We start from the raw sequence: 20,258 nt of genomic DNA, 5'->3' as shown, positions 1-20,258 counted from the left end.
CTCACTGGTTAGTTCTGATAATTACATGTAGATTCTTTTGAAATTCCTATGGAAATGTTCATGTTATGTACAAATAATAACAGCTTATATCTTTTTTGTTTTCTTTTGTTCTTTATTCAATACAGTATCAGAGGTTCTGGTGATAGCAGACATTCACCGTCTCAAGGGGAAAGATAACATTTCACTGAAAAGCATGATTTTTGCTATAGTTTTAAAATACATAGCCTTCATGAAATTAATGAAGCTCCCTTTCTGTTTCTAGTTTGCTGAGTTGGTTTTTTTTTTCTTAATTGTGAGCCAATGTTAAATTTTACCAAATGTGAGCTGTGCATCTGCTGAGCAATTGTAGTATGATTTTTGTCCTTCATTCTACTTGTGTGGCAAATTGCAGTTATTGATTTTCAAATATCAAACCAACTTTACATTCCTAAAATAAGTCCAATTTTGTCATGTCCTTTTTATATATTGCCAAATTGGGCTTGCTAACATTTGGCTTAGTATATTTGCATCAATACTCATTAGTGAGAATGGCCTGTAATTTTCCTTTCTTATAATACCTCTGTTAGGGTTTGGTATCAAAATTATGTTGGCCTCATGAAATGAGTTGAGGAATGTTCCTTCATCTGTATTCTGTAAGAGTTTGTGTAAGGTTGCCTTTTTTTTTTGTCTTGTTTAGATATTTTTTATAAATTTGCTAGTGAAACCACCTGGGTGTGGAGATTTCATTGTGGGTAGGCTTTCAATGAGGCTGTCAATTTTTCAGTAGATCTAGAACTCTTCAAAATTTCTTTCTGTATCAGGTTTAGCAAAAAGTGTTTTTTTCAATGTTTGTCTATTTTACTTAAATGTTCACGATGATGGCATTAAGTTATTTATAATATTCCTTTCACATTCTGTTTTCTGCAGGATACTCCATTTTTTAATTTTTGATATTAGTTATTCTTTTCTTCCCCCCTCAGGTCATTCTTGCCAGGTTTTATTAGTCTTTTTAAATAAGCAACTTTATTTTGTTGACTTTGTTGTGTTTTTATTTAGTTATTTCATCTATTTCTTTCCCTCTATTTTCTTTGGGTTTAATTGGCTGCTCTAATTGGTTGTTTTTTTCCTAACCTCTTTCTAATATATATGTTAAAGGCCAGCCATTTCTAAGCATAAAATTATCTGTATTCATAAGCTTTAATATTTATTGTGAATCAGTTCAGAATATTTTCTAATTTTCATTATTATTTTTTGACCCATGAATTATTTACATGGATATTTCTTTCTTTTTTTTGAGACGGAGTTTCGCTCTTGTTACCCAGGCTGGAGTGCAATGGCGCAATCTCGGCTCACTGCAACCTCTGCCTCCTGGATTCAGGCAATTCTCCTGCCTCAGCCTCCTGAGTAGCTGGGATTACAGGCATGTGCCACTATGCCCAGCTAATTTTTTGTATTTTTAGTAGAGGCGGGGTTTCACCATGTTGACCAGAATGGTCTCAATCTCTTGACCTCGTGATCCACCCGCCTTGGCCTCCCAAAGTGCTGGGATTACAGGCTTGAGCCACCGCGCCTGGCTGTTACATGGATATTTCTTAATTTCCAAACATGAGAATTTTTTTTTTGAGATGGAGTTCCATTCTGTCACCCAGGCTAGAATGCAGTGTCATGAACTTGGCTTACTGCAACCTCTGTCTCATGGATTCAAGTGATTCTCCTGCCTCAGCCTCCCATGTAGATGGGATTACAGGGATGTGCCACCACTCATGGCAGATTCTTTATTTTTAGTAGAGACGAGATTTTGCCATGTTGGTCAGGCTGGTCTCAGACTCCCGACCTCAGTTGATTGCCCATCCTGCCCAGACCTCTTTTCTTTTACTTTTGAGCTGCGTCTTGCTCTGTTGCCCCCAGTTGTATGCAGTGGCGCTGTTATAGCTCACTGCTACCTCGAACCTCTGTACTCAAGTAGTCCTCCCACTTCAGCTGCCTGAGTAGCTGGGACCACAGGTGTGTGCCACCATGCCTGGCTAGTTTTTGTATTTTTGTTTTTGTAGAATCAGGGTTTTACCGTGTTGCCCAGCCTGATCTCTTAACTTCTAGACTCAAGCGATCTGCCCTCCTCAGCCTCCCAAAGTTCTGGAATTACAGGCTTGTGCCACTAGGCCCAGCCTTGAACAATATTTTTAAAGTTTTGGTTTTATATCACTTTGTCCAAAACTTATTACCATAATCCATTTTAATTCATAAGACTGAAATAAGTACTTGAGGTATATGAAGTTCTATTGGAGGTTTAGTTGAAGAGCAAGAATAAATGTAACATGGGTTTAGCCCTTAAGAACTTTATAATCTGGTGTGACATCAGACACAGGTTTCTGTAATATTAGAGTAGAATGTGATAAATAGCAGCCACAAGGAAGGATGGTATATTTATGAAATACTTGAATAGGAACACTGAGAAAGTCATGATACACAAACTATTTGTCTTTTGCAACCTAGCTTTATTAGTCCATTTTATTATACTACTCATAAAGACATACCTGAGACTGGGAAGAAAAAGAGGTTTAATTGGACTTATAGTTCCACATGCCTAGGGAGGCCTCAGAATCATGACAGGAGACGAAAGGTACTTCTTACATGGCAGTGGCAAGAGAAAATGAGGAGGAAGCAAAAGTGGAAACCTCTGATAAAACCACCAGAGACTTATTTACTATCATGAGAATAACATGGGAAAGATGGCCCTGTGATTCAATTACCTCCCCCTGGGTCCCTCCCACAACATGTGAGAATTCTGGGAGAAACAATTCTAGTTGAGATTTGGGTGGGCCAAACCATATCACTGGCATACTGAAAGATTTAAAAATATATATGATGATCTTTTTGGTTATATATTCAGAATACCTGGCTGTTTGCAAGACAGTTGAAATTACTTTGAAGAAATATGGCACTCTGAAGATGTCTGCTGAGAAGTATTACAACAAACAATGCTATTGCTAGGGTTACATATTAATGCTGTCTTTACTTTGCTATATGTTTGTCAGTTTTCTTTCACTCTCTGGCATGGCTCTTTTGTTCATACTAAGCCTTCTAAACCTGGCATATTTTACACCTGTACCTCACATTTACAGCACATCTCAATTCAGAGTAGCCATGTTTCAAGCTAAATAGTGACAAATGGCTACTGACTACACTTTTGGACAATGTGTGTCTAGATGGTGAGATAAACTTTTCAAAAAACAAATAATTGTTACATTTGTTTAACTTTTTGTTAAGTAACTAAAGAAGCCCCTATTGAGTTGGTCATAAGTAGGTGCCAGGGAGAGATTTAGATTTTCAAGGAAAGTTTTACTGAAAAGTTGTCATTTGAATTATGTCTTCAACTATGAATATAAATTTGGTAGGTAAACAAAATAGGCTGGGGAATAGCATATAAATCATGATGTTGTATAAGAGTAGGATTTGTTTAGAGGCTTTCAAGTATTTCTTTGTGGTCAGAGAATAGGTATGTGTGCGCTAGTGAAAGGTGAGACTGGAAAGAGATTTTGAAAAATGTCAGATGCTAGTGATTCTTCACCAGTACTTGTGATTCTTCACCAGTAATTTACCAGTAAAGACAGCTAACTTCAGGATAAATTTTCAGAAGTGTAATTGATGGATCTAATAGACCATTTAATGTACCCTCATACATTCAGGTAAACTCATGAGTTTAAACTAATTTACACTGCCTCTAGCAACTGTGCTGGTTTCAGTGCATGTTCAACTGCTATAATTAGTATAGTTTTTTTTTTTTTTTTGAGATGGAGTTTCGCTCTTGTTACCCAGGCTGGAGTGCAATGGTGCGATCTCGGCTCACCGCAACCTCCGCCTCCTGGGTTCAAGCAATTCTCCTGCCTTAGCCTCCTGAGTAGCTGGGATTACAGGCACGCGCCACCATGCCCAACTAATTTTTTGTATTTTTAGCAGAGACGGGGTTTCACCATGCTGACCAGGATGGTCTCAATCTCTTGACCTCGTGATCCACCCACCTTGGCTCCCAAAGTGCTGGGATTATAGGCGTGAGCCACTGCGCCCGGCCCAAATTAGTATAGTTTTAATGTGCTCATTTTGCTGCATTAGGTTTGTATTTTGTTACTGTGTTTTGCCATGTTTGCATTTTGTTACCAATTTTTTATTGGTGGTTGAACATTTTTCTTATCAACATTGAAAGTTTATTCCTGTCTAGTCCTTAGACCCCATTCAGGCTTTACCAGTTGTCCCAGTAACATCGTTTAAAGCAGAAGGATCCAGTAGGGAATCAGACATTATACCTTAGCTTTCACTTTTCTTTGAAGGAAAGTCCTTGACATTTTTGAAGATTATAGGTTGGCTATTTTGTAGAATGTCTCCCAACTTGGTTTTGTCTGTTTCCTCATGATTAGACTCAAGCCACAGATTTTGACAAGAACATCACTTCTCATTGCATAGGACTTTGATTTGTCTGATTAGTAATGACGTTCACTTTGATCATTTGATCAAGGCAGTGTCTGCCAGGTTTTACTGCTGTGAAGTTATTTTTTCCCTGGGAAGTAATGTGTAGTTTATGGGGGAAATATTCTGAAACTATCTCATTCACTACCACACTTTCCATTTATTCATTCATTTATACACACACACACACACAGACACATAAATTCATTATTTCTTATTTTGTTCAATAGGTTATAATCCATTGCTATCATTAATTGGTATTGATGCTGAAATTACTGGTTTGGCCAGTGGGATCTCCTTCAACCTTGATCCTATGTCCTTTTGATATGTCTTTAGCATCCCTTGAGTACTTTCTTGCTTTCTGGCACTAGATATTCTAGACTCATCCTATAATTAGCCAATTACAATTCTCCAAAGAGGTCTGGTTCATTTTATTGGAGAATGGTATTAGAGGCCAAGAGCTAGGTGCTAGAAACGTTCATATCACTGGGGAGGGAAGATGGTCACTGTTCTAAGGCCCCCTCAGTAGATAGAATTACAGAGCTAGGAGGAGTATGCATCTGTGTGTATGTATACACACACACCATGCATGTATGTCCATGTCTTTTGAAATCCATTAGTTCACTCATACTTTCAGTTTCTCTTTTTTTGAGATGGAGTCTCACTCTGTCACCCAGGCTGGAGTATAGTGGCATGATCTCAGCTCACTGCAACCTCTGCCTCCTGGGTTCAAGTGATTCTCCTGTCTCAGCCTCCCAAGTAGCTGGGATTACAGGTGCCCACTACCAAGCCCGGCAAAATTTTTGTATTTTTAGTAGAGTTGGGGTTTCACCATGTTGGCCAGGCTGGTCTCAAACTCCTGACCTCGAGCGATGCGCCCATCTCGGCCTCCCAGAGTTCTGGGATTACAGGCATGAGCCACCGTGCCTGGCTCAGTTTCAATCCACAGAGTTCATTCTAACTTTTTCCATTTCTGTATTTGCATCTTCCAACTCTGGGTCCCATTGTCTTTAATAGATCTTTAAAAAAATTTTTTTCTTTTATTAAAGAGATGGGATCTCACTCTGTGCCACTCAGGCTGGAGTGCAGTGGAGTGATCATAGCTTACTGCACCCTTGAACTCCTGGCCTCAGACAATCCTCCTACTTAAGCCTCCTGAGTAGCTGGATCTATGGGCACCCACCAGCACATCTGGCTAATTTTTTTTTTTTTTTTGAGACGAAGTTTCGCTCTTGTTACCCAGACTGGAGTGCAATGGCATGATCTCGGCTCACTGCAACCTCCGCCTTCTGGGTTCAAGCAATTCTCCTGCCTCAGCCTCCCGAGTAGCTGGGACTACAGGCTCGCGCCACCATGCCCAGCTAGTTTTTGTATTTTTAGTAGAGGCGGGGTTTCACCATGTTGACCAGGATGGTCTCGATCTCTTGACCTCGTGGTCCACCCGCCTTGGCCTCCCAAAGTGCTGGGATTACAGGCTTGAGCTACCGCACCAGGCAATTTTTTTTTTTTTTTTTTTGAGACGGAGTTTGGCTCTCGTTGCCCAGGCTGGAGTGCAGTGGCGTGATCTCGGCTCACCACAACCTCTGCCTCCCAGGTTCAAGCTATTCTCCTGCCTCAGCCTCCTGAGTAGCCAGGACTACAGGCATGCTGCGCCACCATGCCTAGCTAATTTTGTATTTTTATTAGAGATGGGGTTTCTCTGTGCTGATCAGGCTGGTCTCGAACTCCTGACCTCAGGCGATCCGCCAGCCTCGGCCTCCAAAAGTGGTGGGCTTATAGGCATAAGCCACCATGCCCAGCTACATCTGCCTAATTTAAAATTTTTTTGTAGAGACAGGATCCCACTGTGTTGCCCAGGCAGGTCTTGAACCCCCAGCCTCATGCAATCCTACTGCTTCTGCCTCCCAAAGTGCTGGGATTACAGGCATGAGCCCTTAATAGATCTTATTTGATCCATCCTCTACATATAGCAAATCTCCCATTGCTGCTTTGAACCCATCTACATGGAGGCGCCATCATTGTGCTCAGCCTCCTACTTTCCCTGCCAGTCCTCTGTCTTCATGGGTGCCCTTCTCACCACACTTGGCCTTCAACATTCTGTGCAAGCTGGCTCTGCCTTCAAATAGCCTCCTCACATAGCTTATATTCCGACACCCCTGCAGATACTCTATGATGTGGATACCTGCTTGGTGAAGAGTGAATTTTTCAAGAAAGGAAGAGAACTCTGATTTTCTATGTTTTACTTTAGTGGTTCTAGCTGTGGGATTATTTTGACATTCTTTGAGTCCTTTCTGTTTTAGGCATGTTTTCCCTAATTCTGGGAAATTTAGTCATTATTTCTGCAGATATTTTTTTGCCCCCATTTGTGTTTGTCTCCCCTCCTGTGTGAGCTATTATGTGGCAGTTGATTTTCCTCATTTCTCTATTTTATCTCTTGCTTTTTCTTTTATGTATTTTATTTCTTTCTACTGTCTTTTGGTAGAGTACCCCAAATCTGATATTTCAGATTGTTAATTTGTTCAACTGTATCCTTTCTGTTCTTCAGTCCATCTATTAAAGTTCATTATTTCACCAATTGTATCACATTATTTCAGTGATTATATTTTATCTGCCTATTTTTACACTCTATACCAGTACCAAATTTTCCTATGTTTTTCCGGGGATTTTTGTCTGTAGGTAAACACAAATTAGTTTTAAAATTTAGTTTAGGTTTGTATTGTACATACTGTCTCACAACTTACTGGTTTTTTTTTTTTTTTTAACATGGCAAGTTTATGAAGTTTATTACAAATGGAGATAGTTTGAATTGAATATAGTTTTAATATACCTATGTGTGTGTGTGTGTGATTTTATATCTTTTTTTTTTTTTTTTTTAAATAGAGACGGGGTTTTACAGTGTTGGCCAGGATGGTCTCGATCTCTTGACCTTGTGATCCGCCCGCCTTGGCCTCCCAGAGTGCTGGGATTACAGGCATGAGCCACCGTGCCCAGCCTTACATCCCTTTTATACTGAAGTGTACTCATACCATTGCCTCACTTTCTTAAACAGAGTTGTAAGTTAGTGATTGGGTAGAGTGCAGTGATCAGTATTCCTAACTGTTTTCATCTTTGGGGCCTTTAGGTTGTTTTCAATTTTTAAATGTTATGATACTGAAATAAATATTTGGATAAGTATTTTCCATTTGTGGGATCATTTTCCAGAATGGATTTATAGAACAGATCAAATGGACAAATAAATGAATAGATATATTTAGATTGTTAACCATGTAGAGTAATGCCTAGAACATAATAGGCATTCAAACAATATTTATTAGATGAAAGAATGTTAAAAAATTGCTTTGTAATGTGGTTTCTATTTTTATCCATACCAACGATAGGAGATGATCTATTTTTTTACAGCATCTTACACTTCAATTATTTTTATGATTTGATTATAATCAGAAGAATTCTATGCCTGTCTTGGATAAAAAATACTATCGGATGATGTAACTAAGGTTTTTTTCTATTTTTATTTTTACCTACTGGATGAATGAACATATGTTTTCTTACAGGACTGAATTTGCTCTTAAAGAAATCATGTCCTCTGGAGGTGCTGAAGATGATATCCCACAGGGTGAGAGGAAAACAGTTACAGATTTTTGTTACCTTCTGGATAAATCTAAGCAGCTGTTCAATGGGTTAAGGTTAGTGGACTCTTAGTGTTTTGAACTTTTCTTTAGTTCTGCTTTTTTTTTTTTGGCTGATATGTGGTAAGTTTCTGAAAATTATGGGTAGAATGTCATATAAATTTCTGTATTAAAGTGATCTTGATTTTTTTCTTTGACATCATTTTAAAAATTCTTAGATTAATAAAATAGGAAAAGAGGATAACTTACACTGTTTTAGTCAAGTTAAAAAGAGCTATTTTGTGAGATGTTTTGTATGCATTACTCACACTGGATCTGATTTTCATTTGGTTTTGCACATTAGAGTGTTGAGGTCTGAGGAGCCTAGAAATGCATATGCAATTGGATGTGGAGCTTCCAATTTTCTGGGATGAAATATCTGTGCCTAAAGTGATGATAGTTGCCATTGTCTACCACATCAGGGTGGTGGTAGGGCAGGGAGTAGGAAAAGTAATGATGGGGTGTTCTAAACCATGCTATTTAAGATTTAGCCTATATTTCAGTTCTTGAGAGTCTTAGGATCACTGACTTCAGACCTAAAGCTTCATTAGCTTAGTTCCAGTTAGAAGCAAATTAATACAATAGGCAAAATACTGGGGATAAACAGGTTTTATTTTTAAAAATTTATATAGGAAGGAGTGATTGTAAAGATAAAAGTTATTTTAATTTATGGTTTATTTATGAATAAAATGCAACCTTGCTGGGTGCAGTGGCACATGCCTGTAGTCCCAGCTACTCGGGAGGCTAAGTTGGGAGGACTGCTTGAGCCCAGGAGTTCTGGGCTGTAGTGCGCTATGCTGATCGGGTGTCTGCAGTACGTTTGGCGTTGATATGGTGACCTCATGGGAGCGGGGAGCCACCAGCTTGCCTAAGGAGGGGTGAACCGGCCCAGTTTGGAAATGGAGCAGGTCAAAACTCCCGTGCTGATCAGTAGTGGGATTGCTCCTGTGAATAGCTGCTGTACTCCAGCCTGGGCAACATAGTGAGACCCCATCTCTTAAAAAAAAAAAAAAAAAAAAAAGCAACCTTTTAATCTTATGCCTTATAATTGTATTATGCATCCCCAGGTTTGGAAATATACTGGCAGGGTTTATTTTTAAACCAGCTAATTTATCTTCTAAAAAAACTTCGATGTGAATTTTTCAAATAACCATTCTGCCTAAAGCTGCCCTTTTAATCATTCCCTTTTTTTCTATATTCATTTGATTTGCTTCATGACACTTACCACTTCTTAAAATTATTTATTTGTTTATTATGTCTCTCCTGCATGAAAATGAAATGTCCCTAAGAGCAGGCCCCTGTTTGTCACTGTTTCTCTAGTGTTTAAGCCTATGTCTTGCACATTGTAAATACTTTGTAAATATTTGTTAAATGGAGGATTCCAAAGACAGTGTTCTTAACTCCTGCACTCTGCTGCTTCCTCTTTTGTGCTGCAGAGGAGGTGTTTGAGGTCATGTTTTTCTTTGGCTTTATAAATTAATTATGTCTTTTTAAAGAATATTTTCTTTCACTATTTTAATTCAGAAGTTTTCTTTGGTATGCCTGGTGTTTAAGTCTTTTGTTTTCCTGTAACAGATAATTTTAAACCTCTTAAATTTGCATAGACTCTTTTTTCCCTTGCCTTCCAGGTATATATTTTTTTTTCTTCAGCATTTAATTGGCACCCAGTATGTACCACATTCTGTGTTGGGTATGAAAATTCAGAGATAAAACTAACAGTCTCTGCCCTCATTACTCTATGAGGAAATTACAAAAAAACAAAACCCAAGGCAACCTTCTGCCCACAGCTAGCCTCAGCTTTAGCATATCCAGTGAGCCTATTTCCCACATATCTGTGTGCCTATTGAAATTAAGTAAATAAAAAGTTAAAAGAGGTCAGGCGTGGTGGCTCACGCCCATAATGCCAGCACTTTGGGAGGCTGAGGTGGGAGGTTCACTTGAGCCCAGGAGTTCGAGATCAGCCTGGGCAACATGGTGAAACCTCTATAAAAACCTGAAGAAATTAGCTGGATGTGCTGGTTAGTGGCTAAAGTTACAGCTACTCAGAAGATTGAGGCAAGAGGATTCTTCTGCCTAGGAGGTCGAGGTTTCAGTGAGCTGAGATCACGCCACTGCACTCCAGCCTGGGTGACAGAAAAATAAAAATAAAATATTAAAGGGCTTATAGATTTAAAGAGTAGGAAGGCATTTAAAGCTTGCATATAAATCCCTTGTATAACTTCTGCCACATCGGCTCTCAAACTTAAAATACCGACATAGTTATATAATAGCTCGGACCCCTTCTTCTCTTTGAGACAGTTTTATGGAGCTATATTTATGTACAGTAAAATTTGCTCATTCAAAGCTTACAATTGAGAAGTTTAGTATGTTTGCAGAGTTGTGCAACTATTACTACGATTTAATTTTGGACCTTTTTAATCACTCCCAAAAGAAATCAGGTTCCTATTAGCAGTGATTCTGCATTCTTACAAACCCTGACCCTTGACAACCACTAATCTACTTTCTGTCTCTATGGATTTACCTATTTTGGATATTTTATTAAATAAGTGAAATCATACAGTATGTGATCTTCCATCATGGACTTCTTTCATTAACATGTTTTTGAGGTTCATTTGTGTTGTAGCACATGTTACTACTTTTATTACTGATTAATATTCCATTGTAAGAATTTATCACAATTTGTCCAATCATTAGTTGATAGACATTTGAGTTTTTTGGCTATCAAGAACAACAGTGCTATGAACATTTGCGTGCAAGTTTTTGTGTAAGCATAGGTTTTCTTTTTTTTTTCTTGCTTTTTTTTTTTGAGATGGAATTTAGCTTTTGTCACCCAGGCTGCAGTGCAATCATAGAATTTCGGCTCACTGCAACCTCCGCTTCCTGGGTTCAAGTGATTCTCCTGCCTCAGCCTCTCGAGTAACTGGGATTACAGGCGTGTGCCACCACATCCAACTAATTTTTGTATTTTTAGTAGAGATGGGTTTCACTGTGTTGGCCAGGCTGGTCTCGAACTCCTAACCTCAGGTGATCCCACCGCCTTGGTCTCCAAAAGTGCAGGGATTACAGTTACTTTGGCAGAATAGAGTAGAATTCTTGGGTCATATGGTAATTCTGTGTTTAACATTTTGAGGACCTGCCAGACTGTTTTCCAGAGTGACTTCATCACCAGTATTGTGTTCCAGTTTGTCCTCATCCTCACCAACACTTACTGTTTTCTGTCTTTTTGATTATAGACATCCTAGTGGGTGAAAAGTGGCATCTCTTTGTGGTTTTGATTTGAATTTTTCTAATGTTGGGCATCTTTTTATGTGCTTATTAGCCATTTTTGTTTCTTTGGGAAAATGTTCTAATTCTTTGGCCAGTTAAAAAATTGGGTTATTTAAAAAATTATTAAGTTATTGGCTGGGCGCAGTGGCTCACACCTGTAATCCCAGTACTTTGGGAGGCTGAGTTGGGCGGATCACGAGGTCAGGAGTTTGAGACCAGCCTGGCCAACATGGTAAAACCCTTTCTCTACTAAAAAAAAAAATTAGCCAGGCATGGTGGCAGGTGCCTATAATCCCAGCTACTCCAGAGGCTAAGGCAGGGAACTGCTTGAACCTGGGAGGCAGAGGTTGCAGTGAGCCAAGATGGTGCCGCTGCACTCCAACCTGGGTGACAGAGCAAGAATCTGTCTCAAAAAAAAAAAAAAAATTAAGTTACAATTGTTTATATATTTTGGATACAAGTCCCTTATCCCTTATCAGATGTATGACCTTTGAAGCACAAATGTTTTTAATTTTAATAAAGTTAAATTTGTCATTCTTCTCTTTCATTGCTTATACTTTTGGTGTTGTATCTAAGAAATCATTGCCTAACCTAAGGTCACGAAAATTTACACTTGCATTTTCTTCTACGAGTTTTATAATTTTAGCTCTTACATTTAGATCTGTGATCCATTTTGAGTTATTTTTATTTGATTTTTTTGAGACGGATTCTTGCTCTGTGACCCAGGCTGGAGTTGAGTGGACGATTGCAGCTCACTGCAGCCTCTGCCTCCCAGGTTCAAGCAATTTTCCTGCCTTAGCCTTCTTAGTAACTGGGATTATAGGCATGTGCCACCACACCTGGCTAATTTTTGTATTCTTTTTAGTAGAAATGAGATTTTTGCCAGGTTGGCCAGGCTGGTCTTGAACTTCTAACCTCAAGTGATCCACCCCCCTCGGCCTCCCAAAGTGCTGGGATTGCAGACATGAGCCACTATGCCCAGCCTATGTTGAGTTAATATTTGTGTATGGAATGGGATGTTAGTTTTATGTTATTTTTTAAACCAGAAAAAAATTTCCAATTATTTTGATTATTGCATATGGGGTGCATGTGATATTTTGATACACACCGTTGTAATGATCACATCATGGATTTGGGATATCCATCACTTCAAACATTTATCATTTCTTTGTGTTGGGAACATTTTAAAATCTACTCTTTGAGCTATTGTGAAATATAAATCTTTTATCCCAGGTGTGGAGTAGTATCTTTCTAATTGCTGTTTTAAAGTTTGGCAATACTAATAATGATAAATTTTGATCTGTCACCTGGAAAAGTCGATAAGCAAATATACCAGGGATATATTTTCAGTGTTTTATTGAATGACTCTCTTCAATTTAAATAAGCCATAATTGGCTGGGCGTGCTGGCTCATGCTGTAATCCCAGCACTTTGGGAGGCAAAGGCAGAGGTCAGGAGTTTGAGACCAGCCTGGCCAACATGGTGAAATCCTGTCTCTACTAAAAATACAAAAATTAGCTGGGCGTGGTGGTGCACACCTGTAATCTCAGCTACTAAGGAGGCTGAGACAGGAGAATCGTTTGAACCCAGGAGGCAGAGGTTTCAGTTAGCTGAGATCATGCCACTGCACTCTAGCCTGGGTGACAGAGCAAGACTTTGTCTCAAAAAAAAATAAAAATAAAATAAAAATAAAAATAAATAAATAAGCCATAATTACTGATACAAAAATAGGTTTATGGTGAGTAAAGTATGTATCTTCTCTGAATGCTTTTGGATTTTTATTTGAGAGAGATGTGCCTAATAGCTGTCCAATACAGCAGTCGTATTGTTTTCTTTTTTTGTTTATATAAATGAAAGTGTCTCCAGGAGCAGTGCCTGATACATATAATCCCAGCACTTCGGGAGGCCAAGGCAGGAGGATCACTTGAAGCCAAGAGCTAAAGAACAGCCTGGCAACATAGCAAGAGCCCATCTACCAAAAATTAATAATTAGCTAGGTATGGTGGTGTGTCTTTAGTTCCAGCAACTTGGGAGGCTGAGGTGGGAGGATCATTTGAGCCTGGGAATTTAAAGCTGCAGTGAGCTATGTTCATGCCACTACATTCCAGCCTGGGCAATGTACTGAGACCCTGTTTCTTTTTTAAAAGAAAAGAGGCCAGGTATGATAGCTCACACCTGTAATCCCAGTACTTTGGAAGGCGAAGGCGGTCAGATCACAAGGTCAGAAGTTCGAGACCAGCCTGGCCAATATGGTGAAACCCCATCTCTATTAAAAATACAAAAATTAGCCAGGCGTGGTGGCATGCACCTGTAGTCCCAGCTACTCAGGAGGCTGAGGCAGAAGAATTGCTTGGATCCAGGGGACAGAGGTTGCAGTGAGCCAAGATTATATCACTACACTCCAGCCTGGGTGACTGAGCAAGACTCTGTCTTAAAAGAATAAAAAAAAAGAAAAAAGTGTTCTTTGTTCAGTATTAGACCTTGATTTTTAAGGGCTCTCTTTATCAGTTATGTAGGCCTTCCTTAAAGTTCCCTGTGGTAGTGGGTTAGAGTAGAGGTGTGTGTTGGCATTCTTGTCTACACTACTCTCTGTTTCCTATCCAAAGAAGATCTTGAGTTAAGTCAGTCAAACACCTCTTTTCTTTCAAGCATTGATACTGCTTTATGAGCATTTCTTTAGAAAGGGACAAGATTTATTTTAGAATAATTATGAAGTTTTTTTGGTTGTCATCCCTTTGTACCCACCCTCACCCCCTTATTTGAGGGGTCCATAGTTCTTATAGAGAACAAGAAATGTATTGGTAGTAATTTGGACAAGCTTTGGAGTTTGGGGAAATGGAATGAAGTGGGATCCAGCTGGAATAGTGTCCATTTTTAACATTAAGCTCTTTCCATCTGGCATTCTCTTCACTGTTAGTGCTTGTCTTTTTTTTTCCCTCCTTTTCCTCATTTTCTAACATGCTTTTCTTTTTGCTTTCTTTCTTCAATTCATGAACTGTGTATTAAACTTATTACTGAAATATAATAGACTTGCAGAAAAGTGCACATGCTATAAGTATATTTTTAAGAAAGTGAACACATCCATGTGACTTGTATTCGGATGAAGAAATAGAGCACACAGCACCTCAGAAACCTTCCCCTTTGTGTTCCCTCTTACTTGAACTTTTTAACTCTTTATGAGCAGAGTGAAAAGTGCATTTCAGTGCATGAAAGGTTTTAGATTTTTTGTATAATGCCTCATTTGAGATACAATAAATTCTCTTTTTACTTTTGGAGGTGTGTCTTCCCACATTATATTAAGCTGTTCATCAAAGTTGTCAGAGCCTTTCATTTTCCCAGCTGTGAATATCTTAATGGAATATTTTTCTTGACTGAAAATACTTTCTTATAATATGTGCATAATAGTTTATCTCTTCTTTCCACTCACTGTGCAAGAAAACATAATCCAAAAATTAAGAGTGGGATGAAATGAATGATGTTTCACATATAATGGCTCTTGCATGTAGTTACAATAGTAATGAAGTGAGAATAATGTTAGAAAAAGCTTTGAATACTGTCAGAAAATGATCAAAAGCCCAAGTGCTTGCAGGGTTCTGGTTGCCATGGTGACTAAGACTGTCGAAGCAGAATGGAATACTTAGTGGGATTATATAAGGCAGCATCTCGAGACATGTATTTGAGAAACACAGCTGTGTCTATCAGTGATATCCCTAACTTGCAGTGTTTTGCAAAAGCAGAGCCCTTTAAGTCACTAATTATTTGACTCCAGAGGAGCAAATATACAAAGCCAAAGAAGCCTCGAAGGCCACAAATAGTATATAGAATATTATATATTATAGTACTTATAATAGTACATATAGTGTGAGTGGATGTGTAATATATCTTTTTAATTGGGAGGTGCACTAACGTGAAGTGTAAAAGTCTTAAATGAAAATAATTACAGAAATTATATTTATTAAATATGCTCCCAGCCAGACAGAATGGCTCACATCTGTAATCTCAGCACTTTGGGAAGCCGAGGTGGGTGGGTCACTTAAGGTTGGGAGTTCAAGACCAGCCTGACCAACATGGAGAAGCCCCATTTCTACTAAAAATACGAAATAGCTGGGCGTGGTGGCACATGCCTGTAATTCTAACTATTTGGGAGGCTGAGGCAGGAGAATCACTTGAACCTGGGAGGTGGAGGTTTCGGTGAGCCAAGATTGCGCCATTGTACTCCAGCCTGGGCAACAAGAGCAAAACTCCACCTCAAAAAAATTAAATAAATAAATAAACAAATAAATAAATAAGTATGCTCCCAGTATTCAAATTAAGAGAGAAATTTCTTCAGTGCTTCCTTTAAAAGCCTGTTTTTAAGATGCCCTTCTTCCTAAAGAGGAGAGGATAACTGAGAAATTAAGTTTGTTCCATTGACTACTTCTTCCCCTCCTCTGCCCTTTTCTTCTTTGTTCCCTCTTCTCCTTCTTCAGAAAATTAATATTCTTTTAGAGGCTAGTTAGGCAAACTGGTAATGGTAATGTTATTGTTATTGAAATAAACAACTATGTTATTTTAGAGATTATACCCTAAACTGTACAAGTTTGTGGTATAAGCTGTTGTTTTATATGGCTTACCACCAAAAGAACTGGACTTGCATTTGAGGTAGACTGCCACCAGAGTGCAGTAGGTATCTTGATTGCATGCTCTCAAAAATCATTGACTAGGCGGGGTGTAGTGGCTCATGCCTACAATCTCAGCACTTTGGGAGGCTGAGGTGGTTGGATTGCTTGGGGCCAGGAGTTCGAGACTAGCCTGACCAACATGGTGAAACCCCATCTCTATTAAAAATACAGAATTAGAGGCCGGGCACGGTGGCTCAAGCCTGTAATCCCACCCGCCTAGGCAGGTGGATCACGAGGTCAAGATATCGAGACCATCCTGGTCAACATGGTGAAACCCTGTCTCTACTAAAAAAAAAAAAAAAAAAAAAATTAGCTGGGCATGGTGGCGCGTGCCTGTAATCCCAGCTACTCAGGAGGCTGAGGCAGGAGAATTGCTTGAACCCAGGAGGCAGAGGTTGCGGTGAGCCGAGATCCACCATTGCACTCCAGCCTGAGTAACAAGAGTGAAACTCTGTCTGAAAAAAAAATAAATAAATAAAAATACAGAATTAGTTGGATGTCATGGCACACGCCTGTAATCCCAGCTACTTGGGAGGCTGAGGCAGGAGAATCGCTTGAACTTGGGTGGCAGAGGTGGTGGTGAGCCCATATTGCACCATTGCACCCCAGCCTGGGCAACAAGAGCAAAATACTGTCTCAAAACAAATAAATAAAAAGAAAATCATTGACTAACAGAAATTTAATATAAGCCAAAAATGTTATTTTTAATTTTCTAGCCACATTAAAAACTAAAAAGAAATAAGTGAAATTAATTTTAATATTTGATCAATAAATCAAAAATATTCTACTTAGTCATAAATCAATACAGAAAAATTAGTGATGAGATATTTTACATTGTTTTTTATACTAAGTCTTTGGAACAGTGAATATTTTTACACTTACATACATTTCAGTTAAGATTAACTACATTGAAGTGCTCGGTAGCCATGTGTGGCAGTTTGCTCAGGCAAAATTCCTCCCAGTTTTAGTTTCTGTTCTCATAATGGCCCACTGTGCTTTCTGGTGAATGTACATTGGCTATTTTGGGGTTGTCTTCTTCACTGATCCATCAGATATCCCAGTTTTGCTTCCTTTGTCTCCTCCAACATAGATGCTAATAGCATGCAGTTCTTTTGGCTGTTGGTAATTTTTCTCCAACCACCTGTATTTTGGGGTTTGATGGTTAGCATATTACTGTATTAGTTTGCTATGGCTGCCATAACAAGATGCCATAGATTGAGAAGCTTAAACCACAGAAGTGCATTTTCTCACAGTTTGGGAGGCTGGAAGTCCAAGATCAAGGTGTCAGCAGGTTCAGTTTCTTCTGAGACCTCTCTCCTTGGGTTGCAGATGGCTGCCTTCTTCCTGTGCCCTCACATGGTCATCTTTGCATGCATTTGTGCCCTGGCATTTCTCTGTTTGTGCTAATGTCTTATTCTAAGAACACAACTTATATTGTATTAAAAACCTTTCCTAAAGGCTTTAAAAAAATTTAATTACCTCTTTAAAAACCCTATCTCCAGATCCAGTGAAATTCTGAGAAACTGGGAGTTAGAGCTTCAACATACAAGTTTTGGGGATAACAATTCAGCCCATAACCCTTGGTTTTATTGAAAATATTATCAGTGGGTTTTTGCATTATTATCTGTTTGTTCTGTTTTGGGAAGATATCTGAGTAGATTCAGTTCTATGCTGTCACCATTTCCCCAGAATCTAGAAAATTAGCTATTTAAATGCTGTACTAAAATATTAAACAATAAAATAACTTAGCTTCCACACATGGCTGAGAACATATGATGTTTGATTTTCCATTCCTGAATTACTTAACTTAGAATGATGGTCTCCGATTCCATCCAGGTTGCTGCAGATGCCATTATTTCATTCCTTTTTATGGCTGAGTAGTATTCCATCATACACACACACACATATATATATATATATATATGTTTTATATATATAAAACAATTTCTTTATCCACTTGTTGATTGATGGGCATTTGGGCTGGTTCCATATTTTTGCAGTTGCAAATTGTGCTTTTATAACTCTGTGTGCAAGTTATCCTTTTTGTATAATGACTTCTTTTCCTCTGGGTATCTACCCAGAGGGATTGCTGGATCAAATGGCAGTTCTATTTTTAGTTATTTAAGGAATCTCCACACTGTTTGTTATAGTGGTTGTACTAGTTTACATTCCCACCAGCAGTGTAAAAGTGTTCCCTTTAACCACCTCAATAGTGGTTACTTTTAAGGATTCTTCAGGAGTATAGAGAGACAATTAAAAAGATATGTTAAGAACCCCGAAGAATTCATTAAATCCTCAAAACAGTGTCATCAGTGTCTATTATCTTGGTTCTATAGATGAGAAAAACAAAGCTTTGCCAGATAAAGTAATAGCCTATGTTAATGTGATAGATTATAATTTGGAAAGGGCTACTTCTGAGAAGTTGTTCCTCAATTTAGGAGTAAGGATTCCAAACACAGATAAATGTTTGACTTTAAGAATAGAGGCAGGCCACACACAGTGACTCACACCTGTAATTCTAGTACTTAGGGAGGCCAAGGCGGTACATGTAATCCAGCTGCAGCCTTGCATGATGCTGGTGCCTGGAAACACCTGCCCCACTTCAAGCCTGTGGTTGCAGGGAGCTTCTTAAGATCCTGAGAACACAGGGAAGCCTGGGTCCAAAGCTGCAGCTGGGCAGGTGCAGTTGTGCCCAGGAGCACCGGGCTTCTGTCCCTCCAACTCAGTAGGTGGCCTGGCTCCCCCCTGTTCCTGGCCTCCATCCGTTTTGCGGAGCATGCAGCCCTGGCCACAACTCCCCCACTGCAGTTGGCATATCTGCAGCAGCTGCTCCAGATGGGCTGCCCCCGCCATCATAATCCCAGCTACTTGAGAGACTGAGGCGCAAGAATCATTTGAACCTGGGAGGGAGAGGTTGCAATGAGTGGAAATCACACCACTTTACTTCAGCCTGGACAACAGAGTGAGACATTGTCTCAAAAAACATATTAGTTGAGTGTGGTAGTAGGCACCTGTAGTCCCAGCTACTCAGGAGGCTGAGGTGGGAGAATTGCTTGAGCCCAGGAGTTTGAGGCAGCAGTGAGCTATGATCATGTCATTGCACACCAGCCTAGGGCTTTAAAAACAAAAAAGCCCCCCCCAAAACCACTGGGTCTACCAAGGGGTAAAGCAAATACTGGTGCTAAACGAGGTAATGTCCAATTGGGCTTTGCAAGTCTCAAATGCAGTTTGGTCCCATATACACATAAACACAGAAACACGGACTGGAACAAAGATGTCCCTGTAATATGGTCCTCTCTGTTTAAACAACAATGTGTGAGTGGGGCAGTGTGTTCTTTGACTGAAAACCTAATTCAGAGAAGTTGGCTTATTCCTTTTCCTTTGACCCCAGCTTTGTTGGAGGTCAGCAGCATCCTAAGAGCCAGGGAGCGGACCCGGCATGGTGGCTCACACCTGTAATACCACCACTTTGGGAAGCCAAAGTGGGTGGATCACTTGACATCAGGAGTTTGAGACCAGCCTATCCAACATGGCGAAACCTCATCTCCACTGAAAATACAAAACAGTTAGCTGGGTGTGGTGGCACATGCCTGTAATCCCAGCTACTTGGGAAGCTGAGGCATGAGAATTGCTTGAACCTGGGAGGTGGAGGTTGCAGTGAGCCAAGATCATATCACTATACTCTAGCCTGGGTGAAGTGAAACTCTGTCTCAAAAGACAAAAAAAAAAAAAAAAAAAAGCCAGGGAGCAGAATGTGCTCTCAGAAAAGAACTAAGAACTTTATTTGTGTACAAAATCTAGGTGGTTGTTCCATATGGTAGAAAAGAGAGAGCATTGGATTAAGAGGTAGAAGGTTTGAATTTGAATCATAGCTCTACAGCTTACTGGCCATGATTCCTAAATAACTTCCAGTATGCATGTTTATTTGTGTGTGTGTGTGTGTGTGTGTACGTGTACACACACGTACCCCGGGGAAGCCAAGCGTTTAGGGACTTAACTAAGGAAAGAGAAGTTAATGGAAGAGATTGTAAGGACAGAAAAAAGAGTTATGAGATGGTGAGAAAGTGGTGGCCAGTGTAATGCCATAGAGAGGACTGATAAAAGGAACACTGAAAAAAAATAATATTAATAAATTTAAAAAAATTTAAAAAAAAAGGAGCACTTAAGTTGCCCTTGGACTTGGATTGTAGGTATACATAGGGATCAATGATCTTAGCTAATTTAGG

General features: G+C 39.3%; 1 protein-coding gene across 10 annotated transcripts in view; it reads left to right on the top strand.

Annotated features, from left to right (window-relative positions):
* SCAI (suppressor of cancer cell invasion) overlaps nucleotides 1–20,258 on the top strand; it is a 201,738-nt gene that overhangs the window by 94,267 nt on the left and 87,213 nt on the right. For all 10 annotated transcript variants that reach the window (XR_013518820.1, XM_035257363.3, XM_078327014.1 and 7 more), the window contains one exon: nucleotides 7,992–8,123. Coding sequence is in view for 9 of the 10 variants with exons in the window: in XM_035257363.3 (XP_035113254.1) it covers nucleotides 7,992–8,123 (132 nt within the window). In the remaining variant the exon portion in view is untranslated. The remainder of the gene's footprint in view (nucleotides 1–7,991; nucleotides 8,124–20,258) is intronic.

This window comes from Callithrix jacchus, chromosome 1, assembly GCF_049354715.1.
Source record: "Callithrix jacchus isolate 240 chromosome 1, calJac240_pri, whole genome shotgun sequence".
Classification (NCBI taxonomy): Eukaryota; Metazoa; Chordata; class Mammalia; order Primates; family Cebidae; genus Callithrix; species Callithrix jacchus.
This window is presented reverse-complemented; position numbering and strand designations above follow the sequence as displayed.